The 15,862-nt window shown below is 50.1% G+C and overlaps 1 protein-coding gene across 2 annotated transcripts; it reads left to right on the top strand.

Moving 5' to 3' along the window:
• Positions 1–5,578: 5,578 nt before the first annotated feature.
• Positions 5,579–14,498, top strand: MCAT (malonyl-CoA-acyl carrier protein transacylase). 2 transcript variants are annotated; one of them, XM_036867224.1, is made up of 4 exons: positions 5,579–6,075; positions 7,266–7,353; positions 9,980–10,197; positions 13,185–14,498. In XM_036867224.1, the coding sequence occupies exons 1-4, from the start codon at positions 5,656–5,658 to the stop codon at positions 13,602–13,604; spliced, it is 1,146 nt and encodes a 381-aa protein (XP_036723119.1). In that variant the 5' UTR covers positions 5,579–5,655; the 3' UTR covers positions 13,605–14,498. The 2 variants fall into 2 exon arrangements, with proteins under 2 accessions (XP_036723119.1, XP_036723120.1); XM_036867225.1 differs by lacking the exon at positions 9,980–10,197 and having other exon boundaries at positions 5,590–6,075; positions 13,185–13,396.
• Positions 14,499–15,862: the final 1,364 nt, after the last annotated feature.

Raw genomic sequence — 15,862 nt, 5'->3', positions numbered from 1 at the left:
ACACCCCACCTGAGCCTGGGCAGCGGCCATCATCCTCCCTAGCTGGCCCCCAGGGAGTCCCTTCCATGCCCCTCCTCTGCTCGGGACCCTCTGTGGCTCCCTTAGGATACAGTCCAAGCCTTTTACCTGGCACTCAAGGCCCTGACTACCTGACCCCATCCCACCTCCGTGCCTTTGCATACACTGTTCCCCCTGCACAGAGGATCCTTCACGCCCACCCTGGGCAACTCCACGTGTCCAAGTCTGACTGCTCCCCAGTGTCACCCCAGGAAGCTCTTCCAGAACCCCAACTCTGTACCACCCCCACTCTAATCGGGCAGTGACCTCTGAACTTCACAGCACTGAGCACCGGAGCCTCTCCTGGGCATTTGGCATGTGCCAACCTCAAGGGACATATATATTGAGCACCGCAGGTTGCCCAGCTCTGGGCTCAACCCTGGAGGGTACGACACAAGCAAACCCAGCCCCCGGCCTCAGTCGATCGAGGAAGGAGGCATGGAAAACACCCTCCCAATCCCCAGAGAATACTCAGAGAGATGACAAGGTCACACAGCCTGTCAGTGATGCAGTCAGGATTTATACCCCGGCAGTCCAGGGCCTGCACTCTTAACTATTGTGTCATTCATTAGGCTTCTCAATTCTGTGATTTGAGTACAGTATTTTCTTATATTTTATTTGTGTGTTTACTTTCTTACATGAATAATTCATATTTATTGTAAGGAAATTGGAAAATACAGACACAAAGAAAAAAAGTCACCCACTCTCCCATTACCCAAGCACAGTCAACACTTTGTGAGTTTTACTATGCCTTTTTCTAAGCATATGCACATGTTTCTTTACAAGAATGCCTTCATGAAATAATCGGTTTTGTAATTTGTTTTCTTCCCCTTACAATAAATCAGAAACATCTTTCTACGTTATCAAACATTTGTCTACATTTAACACGTGTACACTTTAGGGTAATAACAAGACGCCCGTCTGTCCACCCCCCAGGTTAATAAGAAGACGATTCCCAGTGCCCTAGGAACCTGGCGCTCTCTCTGGTGATTGCTCCGGCCACTCCAGAGGTCACCTCTATCTTGACTTTTGGGTTAAACACGCCCTTACTTTCCTTTAGAGTTTTATTAAGACCCTTAGCTATGTCTCCCTGAGCCCGATATTGATTCGCTTCAAACAGCTGAGGGGCAGCACGCAGCTGGCTGGAGAGAGCGGACACGATGGCCGGGGCAGAGGAAGACCCCTAGGAGGGTGAAACTGAACTGAGCCTCTGGGGCACAGACTGGTCTCAGCCTCCCTGAGCATCGACAGGAGTCCCTCTGGGGCAGCCGGTGGGCAAGGCTGGGTGTGCAGCTCCCCTGTCGGCACCTCCCGCCAGGCTGTGGTGTGGACATTCAACATGAAATAGTCAGAGGCATGGGCTGTGTGTCTTCTTGCTTCTGAGCTCCCTGCACCTGTGTCCAGACCTCAGGAGCAGGGGTGGACGCTTCCGTGAGGCAGAACAGTGTCCTTCACCGAGCCAGGCAGCAGGGCATGGAAGGGAGAACAGGGTCTCATCAGCCTGTGATCAAGACAGCCAAGTGTGGACGGGAATCTAGGCCAGGCTCACCAGATATTCAGTTCCTAAACAGGCAGACAGTGACAGGTGGCAACCTGGTGATGACAGCCCTCTGTGCATCTCTGATGTACCGGCTGCTCGAAGGCCTGGTGCACAGGTCATCCTGGGATCTCTCTTCACCACCAGCCTGGGGGTGGTCTTGACCCCTCTGGGAGCTGGCTCCTCATTTCCTGGACAGCACATCTCGCCCTTCCTGGTTCCCCCGTGTTTGTGATGAGCCCATCCTCCAAGGATGCAGTCTTTTTTTTTTTTTTTTTTAATTTATTTTTTTTGGCTGCGTTGGGTCTTCGTTGCTGTGCGTGGGCTTTCTCTAGTTGCGGTGAGCGGGGGCTACTTTTCATTGCGGTGCGGGCTTCTCATTGCGGTGGCTTCTCTTGCTGCAGAGCACAGGCTCTAGGCGTGTGGGCTTCAGTAGTTGTGGCGTGTGGGCTTAGTTGCTCCGCAGCATGTGGGATCTTCCCGGACCAGGGCTCGAACCCATGTCCCCTGCGTTGGCAGGCGGATTCCTAACCACTGCGCCACCAGGGAAGTCCCCAAGGATGCAGTCTTAAGAAAGGCTACATAGGAGGTATCTTTTTTGAGATCTTGCACTCTATACCGTGGTTGACTGATGTTTGACTGAGTAAAAATTCAAAGTTGGAGATCATTGTCCTTCAGCATCATGGAGACGTGCCGTTTTCCAGCTGCCATGGTGCTGATGAGCAGACTGAAGCCGTCCTGTGTTCTGAGCCTTTGTGTGTAACCCCTTTTATTCTTCCTGGAAGATTTTAAGCTTTTTGTCCCCAGAGTTCTGGAATTCCATGCTGATATTCCTCGATGTGGGTCTAATTTCATCCAATGTTCCAGCTCTCAGGAAACTCATATCTTTTATTTTTCAGAAACTGAATTTTTGGAGGGGATGATTTCCTTCCCTCCATTTTCTCACTTCTCTTTCTGGAATCCCTATTACTCAGAATCCTGGACTTCCTGGGCTTGTCTTCTAACTTCCCTTCCTCGCCTGCTTCTCATGGTTTGCTTTTTTCTTTTTTTGTAAACTTCTGTGACATTTCCTCAACTTTCTCTTCTTGGCCCTCTATTGATTTTTAAAATTCAGCTATCCTATTCTTTTATTTCCAAGGGATTTTTGTTGTTGTTGTTTTCTGAAGGTTGTTTTTTTTAAAAAATAACTTCCTGGACTTCCCTGGTGGTCCAGTGGTTAAGACTCCGTGCTCCCACTGCAGGGGGCACAGGTTCAGTCCCTGGTTGGGGAAGATCCGGAATGCTGCACAGCGTGGCCAAAAAAAAAAAAACTATAAAAAAAAAAAAAACTTCCTATACATTTTTCACTGATGCAATGTCTTCTCTTACCTCTCAACTATCAAGGATAATTTTCTTAAAACAATTATTTTCTTCTCTCATCATAGTCTCTGATTCCTATGCATTGTAGTTATTTTATTTTATTTTTTTCTGTATGTAAGAGGCTTTCCTCAGATGCTTGGGAATCTTTGGCTGGTTGCTCATGATAAGAAGAAAAAAGGAAAATAAGTCTTTGGATGGTATTTGTTGAATTAGCTTCACTGTAAGTTGAACTTGGTGGTCATTTGTCTGGTAACTTCCTGGACTGTCAATATCTTCAGCATTTTCCTCTTGTACTGGTCAGATTCCCCCAGGCCCTCCAGTTCTTGCCTGGAGGGTAAGGGTCTGGTGGCACGTTTCTGGGAGCCCGGTGGTGGGGAGCATGGGAGGAGATCTCTGCATTCAGCAGTCAGGATCCACCTGTTTCAGCAGAGAACCCACGTTCACCATGATCCCTGGCCTGCCCAGCCCTTTCCAAAGCTAAGCATTTGCCAGAATGAGGGAGGGGTATCACCCAGGGGCTAGAGAGAGGGAAGACATCTAAAGATCTAACTGTTCTTCAAAGACACCTTCAAATCGTTCTCTTAATTTCAGCCTTTTTTAACCCTTAGATCTAGAAGTGGCTAGGGCTACCAGTTCCTAAGCGTTTAAGGATTCTGTTGTATGAATAAGGGTTGGTTCTCAGCCTTCGGCTGTCTGGAGTCTGCTGAATCAGGTAATACTGGTCATCCTGGTTTCCAGCTTGAAGAGATTCTGTTGCTGGGGCCCCCTTTCCTGTTCTCCCTGTCCTTGTGTTTTATGTCTTTAAAAGATTCCTTTCCTCTGGGTTTATGTGCTTCTGGAGGCAGCGTGTGCTCTGTTCATGTCTTAACCTGAAAACCTCCTCCATATCTTTTATCACCACAGCATTGTATAGATTTGCCATCATTCATTTAACTAATCTCCTCTTGCTGGATATGCACCTCATTTCCTCCTTTTCTGTGTCAAAAGCAAGGCTGCTGCGGATGACTTGAGAGCTCATCTGATTCTTTTCTCAGGACAAGCTCACTGTAGTAGATTTGATGATGTGAGTCTGATCTCGGAGAGACAGCAGTGAGCGGTCCTTAAGAGAGATTGTAGTTCCCTGCCCAGGAGTTGAACCTGGGTAGCCTAGATAAAAACCAGGAATCGTAGCCGCTAGACCACCAGGGGCTAGAGATTAGAAGCAAAGGGGCCCTAGCTCTTTCCCCCATTTGAAAGCAAGAATGTTTCAAAAAGGCAAAAACTGTAAAATCAGGTACAAAGTTTATTATTAGAGACACAGCATAACATGTGGGAGAGCACACAGACAAACAGTCTGTTTGTTTAAGACAGAAGCAGGGCAGAAATACACACCTGGAGGGAAAGGCTATGGGCCTCCTCTCTAACGAGGAGGAGGGCAGTAAGTCAGAAGCTAGCCAGAAATACACACGCAGAGAAGAGTGTGGGAGTCCTGAATAAGGAGCTCAGTAAAGAGGTGATTTAAATCACGTATATAGGACAGTTCTTCTGGTCTTTGTTTACATTTGGCCAATTATCTCGTTTCTTTTTTCACAGCTGATGGGTCCCAGGACCCTCCCCAACATGCATGTGCAACATTTTGCTAAGATGGATCCCACTGCAGAGGCCTTCTAGCTGGGTGTATGTCCACACATACTATGGGGTGGCGGTTACTCCCTTTCTGACCCCCAAGGAGCCTTCCTGCGCATGTGCAGACAGGGAAGTTTTTATTGACCTCAGGAGTGGGCGCCTTATCTCTTTACCTTAGCAGAGCTCAGCTTCTGCCGCTAGTTTTGTTCTTGGAGTGCCTGGGTGAGAACAAAGCTTCAATTTTACTCCACTTTACTCCACTCCACTCCACTTAGACAAACCCTAGCTGTGCAACCCAGCGGCCCATCTATCTCCTACCTCAGGTCTACCTAGATCTTTCTCATTCTGAAGTGTGGCGTGACCTTGTGTGTGTGTGTGTGTGTGTGTGTCCTGGGCTCCTTAGAAGAGGCTGGCAGGGAATGAAAGAGGAGCAGGGGGGTAAAGGGGTGTAGTTAGAGATGAGGTCAGAATTAGACTCTCTCTGACCCAGCCTCGCACCCCCAATTTCCAATCCTCCTTTTGTCACTAACCACCTGTCTTTGAGCCCTTGTCTACTCATGTGTAAATGGAGGATAATAATAGCACCTATTCATCACAGCGTTGCTGTGAGGAATTAAACAGACTAATGTCTGAAAAATATCCAGGGCTTTGTTCAATGGAACAAATATTAATTGGATGCTTATTCTGTGCCTGGCACCGTGTCTGGTTTGTAGGAAACAAAAGAGAGGACAGTGCTGGGAAAATCAGATACAAGAAAGAATGTGGAAGCGTTTCAAGCACTTTTCCCATGCTAGGTTGAATATTACATTGCATTGAGTTGTTTACTTAATAAATATTTTTGAGGGCTCATTGTGGTGCGGTGTCGTGTTTTACTTTTGCCTGCGGAGGTTTAGGTAAGCGTTTGGATCACTTTCTGCACCCGGCGCACAGCCGACGGTTTCAGAGCAGGGGCGGAATCGGTAACAGCGGAACCTTTCTTCCCTCCCGGGGATGCCTCGGCCCGCCCGGCAGGAAATGCGTCAAGGACCGCGCCGCGCTGCGCCGCCGCAGTCGGGCCTCGGTCGCCCTGGTAACGCGCGTGGGGCTGGTTCCTCAGCATGAACGTCCGGGTCGCGCGGGCTGCGTGGGCCTGGGGCCGGGGCGTGAGCTGCTGCCGCGGCGCCTCGAGCCACCTGCTGCCTCCCTCGGGGGCGGTGGACGTGGAGGAGCTGCTGCGAGATGGGACAGCGGCGGAGGAAGGGCCCCGGGAGGCCTCGGTGCGGCGGTTGCCGGGCCAGTGCTCGGTGCTGCTCTTCCCCGGCCAGGGCAGCCAGGTGGTGGGCATGGGCCGCGGTCTGCTCCGCTACCCGCGCGTCCGCGAGCTCTACGCCGCCGCCCGCCGCGTGCTGGGCTACGACTTGCTGGAGCTGAGCCTGCATGGGCCGCAGGAGGCCCTGGACCGCACCGTGCACTGCCAGCCTGCCGTCTTCGTGGCTTCGCTGGCCGCCGTCGAGAAACTGCATCACCTGCAGCCCGCGGTGAGGCCCGAGGCCCGGTGGCAGGCCGGGGAGAATGGGCTCTGCCCGAGCTCTCACAGCTAGGTCGCGGTTCAGCCGAGGCTCCCGCCTGCCAGGCCGGCGTGCTCCAACGTCTGATGTGTTCGGCAGATCCTTACTGAGTTCCCACCCGTGCCGGGCACTGTTGTAGGCCCAGGGGATACAGCCTACAACAAACAAAACAAGGATCCCTGCGCTTGGGGAGCTTGCATGTTAGGGCAAGGAGATAGGTAATAGAGAATAAATATGCTATGTAAATTACGTAGTGTGTTAAAGATAAGTGTTTCAGAAAGAAGAATAGAGCAGGGAAAGGGGCCGGGGAGTGGAGGGCCGGGTTGCGATTTTAAATGATCCTTAATCATTTAATTAATTACTAAATGATTTTAGAAGGATTAAGCTTCACCCTTAAAGGAAGGATCATTGAGAAGGTGATATCTGAAAGTATCAGTTCACTTGAAGTTGTAAAATGATTGCTATTAAGATTTTTTATCACAACAGTAATTGTTAAGCTCGTACTTTACCCCATTTCATCCTCACAACAACCTTGTGAGGTAAGTACTGTTACTTTGTGGGTAAGGAAAGAAGACTCAGAGATATTAAAGGAATTAGTTTAAGTGGTCATGTCGAGTCATGATAATAACATTCATCCAGTGCCTGTCCAGGGCCAGGTCTGTGCTGAGCGATTTAGGGGTGTTATCGCCATGTAATTCAGCAGCCCTGTGAGGTCGGTCCTGCTGCTCTCCCCATTTCACAGGTGAGACAACTGAGGCGCAGACGTTAGGGAACTCTCCCATGCTAAGAATCAAATCCAGCGGTGACTCTGAAGGTCATGCCCTTAACTTCTGTACTGAGCGTCCTCTGTCTCCATCAGCCTGAGAGGCAGCACCAGGGCAGAAGCAAGAGAATCCAGAGCCCTGGGGTGGCATCACAGCTCAACCAAGGAGTCCGCCAGTCGGCTTTAACTTGCCTTGCCAGTTAAAGTTCCTCATCAGTAAAGGGCTGGATCAGTGATAGTCAAGGCCACTTCTGTGTGTTGTCTTCTAGCTGGAGCACCAGGCCAGCAAAACCTGGCTCACTGAACTGCTGAACCCCTGTCAGCTTGCAAGTGCAGAGCCCCGGACTGAACTCGCCTGAGAACTTGGCCTCATGTTCTTCTGCATGTGTCACTGCAGGTCATTGAGAACTGTGTTGCTGCTGCTGGATTCAGTGTGGGAGAATTTGCAGCCCTGGTGTTTGCTGGAGCCATGGAATTTTGTGAAGGTACATAGGAAGAGGTTTGGTTTTTTGGGTTTTTTAAAAATATTTATTTATTTGGCTACATCGAGTCTTAGTTGTGGCATGGGGGATCTTTTGTTGCGGAGCGCGGGCTCCAGAGCGCACGGGCTTAGTTGCCCTGTGGCATGTGGGATCTTAGTTCCGTGACCAGGGATCGAACCCACGTCCCTGCATTGGAAGGCGGATTCTTAACCATTGGAACACCACGGAAGTCCCAAGTTTCGGTTTTATGCATGGGGTATTGTCTTGCTGGGCTTACTGAGGACAAGGGGCACTGCCAAAAATAATTCTGGACCTACTCAGGGGTAATAGAGAAGGGAGCCATGGGTGGGGATGACAATGGGACCTGAGGACCAGACTTCACCTTGATTCCCTTTTAAGCTTGAAGGGTTCATCAGGGAATTTCTTTCTTCTTGTAGTCTTGTGAAATCTTCTTGCTTTAGTGTCTCCCACTACTTCTGTGCATTCTTAGTCCACTCGTGTACCTCCAGTGCCTGTCGTGTGGTAGATCATCAATAGATTCTCATTAAGTGAAAAAGAATAAATCAGTGTTTGATCTTGAGCCATATCAGTTCCACTTCTTAAGATTTTTGTGTATAAACAGGTCAACATTTTTGCTTATAGTTAAATACAGACAGAGGACTTGAATAGACATTTCTCCAAAGAAGATATATGAAGGACCAATAAGCACATGAAAAGATGTGCAACATCACCAGTCATTAGGGAAATGCAAATCAAAACCACAGTGGGCTACCACTTCATACCCACTGGGATGGCTTTAATTTAAAAAACAAAAGAGGAAAATAATAAGTGTTGACAAGGATGAAGGAACCTCACACATTGTTGGTGAAATGTAAAGTGGTGCAGCCATTGTGGAAAACAATTTGGTGGTTCCTCAAGTTAAACATAGAATTACCATGTGACCCAATAGTTCTACTCACAGGTCTATACCTAAGAAATGAAAACATATGTCCACACAGAAAAACTTGTACACAGATGTTTATAACAGCATTACTCATAATAGCCAAAAGGTGGAAATGATCCAAATGTCCATAATCAGACGAATGGATAAACAAATTGTGGTAGATCCATCCAGTGGAATATTATTCAGCCATAAGAAGAAATAAAATACTTATGTTGCAGCGTGGATGAACATCAAAAACATGCTAAGTGAAAGAAGCCAGACATAAAAATCACATATTTTTATATGAAATGTCCAGAATACATAAATCCAGAGAGACAACAGATTAGAGGTTACCGGGGATGGAGGGAAGGAGAAATGAGGTGTTTTATGGGCTGATGGAAAGTTTTGAAACTAGAGCTGGTGGTTGTACAACATGAACACAACAAATACCACTGAGTTATACACTTGAAACTGGTTATATTTTATGTGAAATTCACCTCATTGTTTTTTAAAAAAGCATTATAGGAAGGAAGCATTATCAAGGAAGTGGAAAAAAATTTTCGTATTTCCACATCCTAATAAAACTATTTTATACAAAGACAGTTTTACGTGTATGTAATTTGCAGGATTATTGACATTCTGTGTTTTTTCACTTGACAATTTGCATAGTTATTTAATGCTTGCCTGGGAGGGTCTCCACGTTCCTGTGGGTTCTCTCCTGCCTGCTAACACAGGCTTTTAATGTATTTGCTCCACAGTTCTGCTTGTGTAAGGGCTAAAAGTCCAGTACAGATATATACGGTGCCGGGTGAACGAAGGTGTGTTAGAGAGAAAGGGTGCAGGGTTTGTTCCTCAGACTTTGTTGTCCCATCAAACCCTGGATTGGTCCCTTAACCGCTCCTTGGTCTGGTCATCTCCCTCCCCAGCAGGGAGCAGGCCCAGGACCAGGATGATAGCTGTCCAGTAATTGCAGTCCATTCTTTTTTGTTTTGTTTTTAAATTTTATTGAAGTATAGTTGATTTACAATGTTGTGCTAATTTCTGCTGTACAGCAAAGTGATTCAGTTATATTATACATATATGCTTTTTCAAATTCTTTTCCATTATGGTTTATCACAGGATATTGGATATATATCCCTGTGCTCTGCAGGAGGACCTTGTTGTTTATCCATCCTGTATATAATAGTTTGCATGTGCTAATCCCGAACTCCCAATCCTTCCCTCCCCCACCTTCCCTCCCCCTTGGCAGCCACGAGTCTGTTTTCTGTATCACAGTCTGCTTCTGTTTCATAGCTATGTTCGTTTGTGTCGTATTTTAGATTCCACATATAAGTGATACATGGTATTTGTCTTTTTAACTTACTTCACTTAGTATGATAATCTCTAGGTCCAGCCATGTTGCTGCAAGTGGCATTATTTCATTCTTTTTTAGACTAATATTCCGTCATATATATGTGCCACGTCTTCTTTATCCATCTGTCAGTGGACACTGAGGTTGTACCAGGGACAGCACCCTGCCTTTTGATGATGGTGGTACCATATATGTATGGTTCAGATACGTAGAACTGCGGCTTGTAGACTGGTGATGGATACCAATATCAGTGTCTCCAGCACACAGTGTGGAATTTGTGCTTTGTTTTTCGGGTCTGGGCTTCTCTCCTCCATTAACGTGCCTTGATTTTTCCAAATGCACTTCTCTCTGGGTAGGTTTGTATGCAGTGAAGATCCGAGCTGAGGCCATGCAGGAAGCCTCGGAAGCTGTCCCCAGTGGGATGTTGTCCGTCCTCGGCCAGCCTCAGTCCAAGTTCACCTTTGCCTGTCTGGAAGCCCAGGAGCACTGCAAGACTTTGGGCATAGAGAACCCCGTGTGCGAGGTGTCCAGCTACCTCTTTCCTGACTGCAGGGTGATCTCAGGACACCTGGAGGTTGGTGTTCACGGGAGCAGCCTTCCTAGACCCCAGTCCAGTACCGAAGGTTGGAATTATTCCACACCTGGGAGCGCACAGAGCATAACAGGTGCTCTGCCCAGCCCTGGTCCTTGGGAGGCATCTGTGGGCCAGGGGTGTGTGTGGTGGAGTGAGCACTGCAGAGAGAGGCAGGAGGCTGGGGTACTGTCTCCGCTCCACCACGTACAGACCGTGGGCAAATTCCCAGCCCACGTGGAAAGTCAAGGGGCTGGACCAGATGATCTCCAGGGCCTTCCTGTGATACATTCTGGGCTTCTCACAGCCTCTGATCCAGTTGCTTCCTTAGAGAAGCTGTTTCCTGCTGGGTTACTCTGCCCTGCTCTACTTTTTCTTAGGTGTCTGTTTTTGCACCCTTTCCTTCTGTCCATCCTTCCACTCACTGCTGCCCCAGACGTCCTTTCTCGGGCAGCTCCTGTGTGGCAAGCACTGAGGACACACGGACGGATCAGCCAGGGTTCCTGCTGTTAAAGGAAGGCTGGCTGTGAACGGATGACTACAGGTTTCAGGGCACAGTGAGGGTCAAGCTGACTACCAGGGTGCCAGGAGGCGGTGCCTGGAGGGTGAGGTGGCCAAGAGCAGGGGCATCCCAGGCAGACAGGAGCGCCCGACGGAAGGGGCAGTTCTGTACCGCGTGCCTGGCTGGGGAGCGTTGAGTGCAGACCGGATGGGTGCTTCCCCGTCTTGTCTCCTCCGGTCCTCCGTCTGGTCCTGTGCTCTGTGGACCGGGAAGCTGAGGCAGAGAGCCAAGTGCTTAGTGGTGGTGGAGGCAGGGTGAGCGCTCCCGCCCATGTCCCTCTGAAGTCCAGGTTTCCTCCACTTGACCATGCTGGTTCATCTCCCTGTTAAGGCCTTGCCAGTAGGCAGGTGTCCTTACGTATCTCCTCTGAATCAGTGAGAGCCTCTGGGGCAGTTCTGAGATGACGGGAAGACAAGCTACGGTGGCTCCAAGCGAATCACGGAGCTGGTTGCTTATTCCCATTAACATCCTTGGAAGGAAGCCCATAAGTGGGCCAGGAGGGGCCCCCCAGTCAAGGCAGGAGTCTCCCTCCCAGGTTCCCAGACAGGTGGGCATCCAGTGCAGGTGGCGATTCCTGGGATTCCCAGGTTTGGCCTTTGGTGCTGTTGGAAGTGCTACAGCAAAGAGCTCAGGTGCGGGCAGGGTCCCCTGAGCAGGTGAGTCCCTTTCCAACAGTGGATGTGAAGAAACTCCTTGCCCTTTGCTAGACCCGCGCCTGGCCTGAGAGCCAGCCACAGGAGCCTCTGGACCCTGAGGCTGTGTCCTTGACTCCCGTGGCCCTGACCTGGGGCTTGAGGTGGATGAATCCAGAGACTTCCCATGGGAAGCACTTAGAGACCGTGGCAGTGGTGCAGAAGTGCCACCGGGTAGCTGTCTCCGTAGATGCTGGTGATCAGAAGTGTCCGGGCGTGGTGGGAAGGGCTTGGGCTGTGAAGTCCGAGTCTTCTGTTCAGAGAGGCGTGGGGGGCGCATCCCTCAGTGAGGTGGGGATGGATGGAGCGTGGAATTGGATGTGAAGCACCGGGTCAGTCAGGTCAGGCTAGACTCTGCTGCAGTGACAGCCCAGGCCCCTCCGTGCTTCCCACACGCATGGTTCACGCTCCGTGACAGTTCGCTGTGCTGGGCTCTGCTCCACTTGGATTTCGCCCCGAGGCTCAGGCGGCTGAACAGCCTCGGTGTGGAACAGATGGACTCGCTCACGGCAGAGGGAAGTGACACGTGATGGGCCTCGGGCTGAACTGGCCATGCCTGGGCAGCAGGCTAAACTCCTGCAGGGCGGGGCCCACAGAGAGGGACGAACGAGCTCCATCCAACCAAAAATATTAGTCCCTCCTACCTTTCGGGGGCACAAATAGGTACCCTGCTGTATTTTTTTTTTTTTTGGCCGTGCTGCACAGCTTGCAGGATCTGAGTTCCTCAACCAGGGATTGAACCCGGGCCACGGTAGTGAAAGCCTGGAATCCTAACCACTAGGCCACCAGGGAACTCCAGACCCTGCTGTATTTTTTCCAGTGGACATGGATGGGCTTGGTAACAAGTTAATAATTGCTACCCTTCTATAGGGTTTGTATACCAAGCATAGTTCTTCATAGCCCTATGAGATAACTATTGTTGTTATCACCGTTTTACAGGTGAGGAAACTAAGGCACTGACAGGTAAAGTAAAAGTGCGCAAGGTCATGCAGCTGCCATGACTTACCTTGGGCCTTCAGGAGCAGCTGGCACAGCTTCTGAGCAGGCCGTGGATGGTGTCAGGTTGGAGGGACGTGGCAGACGGTTTAGTGCATAGGAAGGCCTTTGGTGGATCCCCGTGAAGGGCTGTCAGGGTGGTAGGCCTTGGGCTGTGTCCTGAGGGCACAGGGTCTCTTAAGAATATATACTGTTTTAAAGATGTTTGCAAGTGGTTCTAAATTTGGGCCCGTTAGTCCCAGAGGCCCCTTTTAATCAAGCTCTTGTCTTCTCTAGAGAACCCCAGATGAGGGGTTTCAGACCTTGGATTGTGAAATGAGGCTTGGAATCTTGTGAATTTTCATCTTGAAGGTTATGGAGTAACAAGAAAACAGGCTTAAAAAAACTATGAAGAGTAGCAGAATTCTAATTGAAAACTAACACTAGATACTGCTTTTTCATTCATCAGATACCTCCTATTTGATCACTTGCCAGCAATCTTGTGAAGTAGGTGAAATTGTGCTCATTTTATGGATGGAGTAAAAGAAGTTCAAAGAGGTTGCCTGGGGCCACCGGGCTAGTGAGGGCTTCTGGGTCACTGACTTTGCAGCTGTGCAGGATGAAGTAATACGTGCTGGTGTGTAGAGAGAAGCATATCCTACACGTAGGACTGTGATGACATCAGCCAGTGGTGCCTGCCTCTCTGTGTGTTTCTTCCCCTACAATTTGCTTGGCTTAAACCTCCCTTCTTTTGCTTCCAGGCTCTGCAGTTTCTCCAGAAGAACTCCTCCAAGTATCACTTCAGACGCACCAAGATGTTGCCGGTTAGCGGTGGGTTCCATACCAGCCTCATGGAGCCAGCTTTGGGGCCCCTGGCACAAGTTTTAAAGGCAATTGATGTCAAGAAGCCTCTGGTGTCCGTCCACTCAAACGTTAATGGGAATAGATACATGCATCCCAAACACATCCAGAAATTGCTGGTCCAGCAGGTGGTCTCCCCGGTGAAGTGGGAGCAGACGATGCACGCCATATATGAGAGGAAGAAAGGCACCGAGTTCCCCAAAACTTTTGAAGTAGGACCTGGGAAGCAGCTGGGAACCATCCTGAAGAGCTGTAACCTGCAGGCCTGGAGGTCCTACAGTCACGTGGAGGTGCAGGAGGCTGACGAGGACCCGGACTAGAACGTGTAGGGGCCTCCCAAGACCTTGGCGTGGAGGGGGCGTGGCTGAGGAGGCCGAAGGGGCTCCAGTGGGGCCGAGCCCAGCCAGGCCGCCTCCTCCAAGTGATTGGGAGGGATTGTTTGCAGAGTGCTTTGAATGCCACATAAAAAGCACTGAAAATGAGTATTTCTTTACATGACACAGTCCATTTTTCCCCCCTTGAAACACATTCGAGTGCTGGGGAGAGATGCAGCTGTGACGGTTCTGTGAAGACTGGTGAGTTCCTGCCCTGCCTCTTGGGCAGGCCTCTCCGCCTCTCGGGGGCTCAGGGGCTCCTCTGTGCAAGGGGCTGGAAGGACCTGGCTGGCAGCTGTGTTCCGAGGACTGGGAGGGCCTGGCCTGCTGCCGTGTGGGTGCCGTGGGCAGGTGGCATGGCCACAAGGCTGACCAGTGCCAGACGGGCTCCTCTGCTGCCCCAGCATCCTCTGGCCACACACGGCCAAAGCCTTAGCTCCTTTGTCACTGAAGCCAAAGGGCTTTAGGACCCAGTGGGCTTTGGCAGCCATTCTGTCCACCCCTTCACTCAACAGTTGGGAGACCCAGGGCCCCATCTGTTAACTTACCGCACAGAAAGTATTGAGTGCCTGCTGTATGCCAGGGAGTGAGTGGCCTCTGCCTTGGTAGGGAAGAGGGTCCTTTAGCAAGGCGGGAGTGGTGCGGGGAGGGCGGCTGAGGGCCCCGTTTCCTCCCCCACCCCCAGTCATCCCTTTAGACTGCAGTCATGGAGTGCCTGCTGTGTGCGGGGGCCTGGTTCGGCTCAGGCCCACCCGCAGAGCTTATCCTCGGCTGCTCCGCACCAGGAGCCGGGCGCAGACTCTGCTCCTAATATCAATATTAAATATGAGTAATTCTATACTTCTTGGGTGATTTTTTTCATTATTCAGCAATAGTAGGAAAACCATACTGGGAATGAAATCTCTGAGCTTGTCTTTTAGGGTTTTTTAAAGATTTTTTTTTTTTACTTTATTTATTTTTTATTTTTGGCTGCATCGGGTCTTCGTTGCTGCACGCGGGCTTTTTCTAGTTGCGGCGAGCGGGGGCTACTCTTTGTTGAGGTGCGCGGGCTTCTCATTGCGGTGGCTTCTCTTGTTGCGGAGCACGGGCTCTAGGCGTGCGGGCTTCAGTAGTTGTGGCACGTGGGCTTCAGCAGTTGTGGCTCGCGGGCTCTAGAGTGCAGGCTCAGTAGTTGTGGCGCACAGGCTTAGTTGCTCCGCGGCACGTGGGATCTTCCCGGACCAGGGCTTGAACCTGTGTCCCCTGCATTGGCAGGTGGATTCTTAACCACTGCGCCACCAGGGAAGCCCTTTTTTTTTTTTTTTGATGTGGACCATTTTTAAAGTCTTGATTGAACCTGGTGCAATATTGCTTCTGTTTTGTTTTGGTTTTGTGGCCTCGAGGCACGTGGGATCTTAGCTCCCCGACCAGGGATTGAACCCGCACCCCCTGCATTGGAAGGGGAAGTCTTAACCACTGGACCACCAGGGAAGTCCCCTGAGCTTGTCTTTAAATGTTGCTGTTGTGTAGGCACATGTCAAACCCTGGGTAGGGTTTCTCTTTTTTAATTGAAGTCTAGTTGATTTACAGTGTTGTATCAGTTTCTGGTGTACAGCAAAGTGATTCAAACTCAAACCCCAAACTCCTAAGGGTTTCTCATTTTTAGTTCTGTGTTTCTCAACTGGGGCCCTGTTGGCCTTTGAGCAGAAGTGGTCTTCATTGTATGGGACTGTCCGCGCTTGTGGGCAGCTGTCCTGGCCCCTAGCCATTACATGCCAGTAGCATTTCCGGGCATTGTGACCCCAAACATGCCCACACGTTCGCACAGCCCTTCCACGCTGAGAACCACTGCATATATTGCCACAGAACCCCATTTTCACCATGGCCTGAGTTTGCGTGCTCTTTGGAGCACAATGAAGAAAGAACTATTATATTTCTTCAGACTTTGTTTTAGAAAATTTCAAACCTTCACAGAGAACTTTGTTATTGTTTTTAAACAATGCTCAGGCTGTTGGAATCCCCTTTGCTGAGAGCTTTGAGAAAGCAGGCTCCCTGCACGGTCCAGGCTGTGGGTGTCTGGCTGGTCTGCGGGCAGCTCTGGGTACAGTGCCACGCAAGGGAGCCGGAGTAGCGGTGGAGGGCGGGTGGGCCTGCGTGCAGGCCTTACTGCTCCTCTGGACATAGCTCTTTGCCTCAAGGGCTGCCCAGTAGGAGGGAGCTCAGGG

The sequence above is a fragment of the Balaenoptera musculus genome, chromosome 10 (genome assembly GCF_009873245.2).
Source record: "Balaenoptera musculus isolate JJ_BM4_2016_0621 chromosome 10, mBalMus1.pri.v3, whole genome shotgun sequence".
Classification (NCBI taxonomy): Eukaryota; Metazoa; Chordata; class Mammalia; order Artiodactyla; family Balaenopteridae; genus Balaenoptera; species Balaenoptera musculus.
This window is presented reverse-complemented; position numbering and strand designations above follow the sequence as displayed.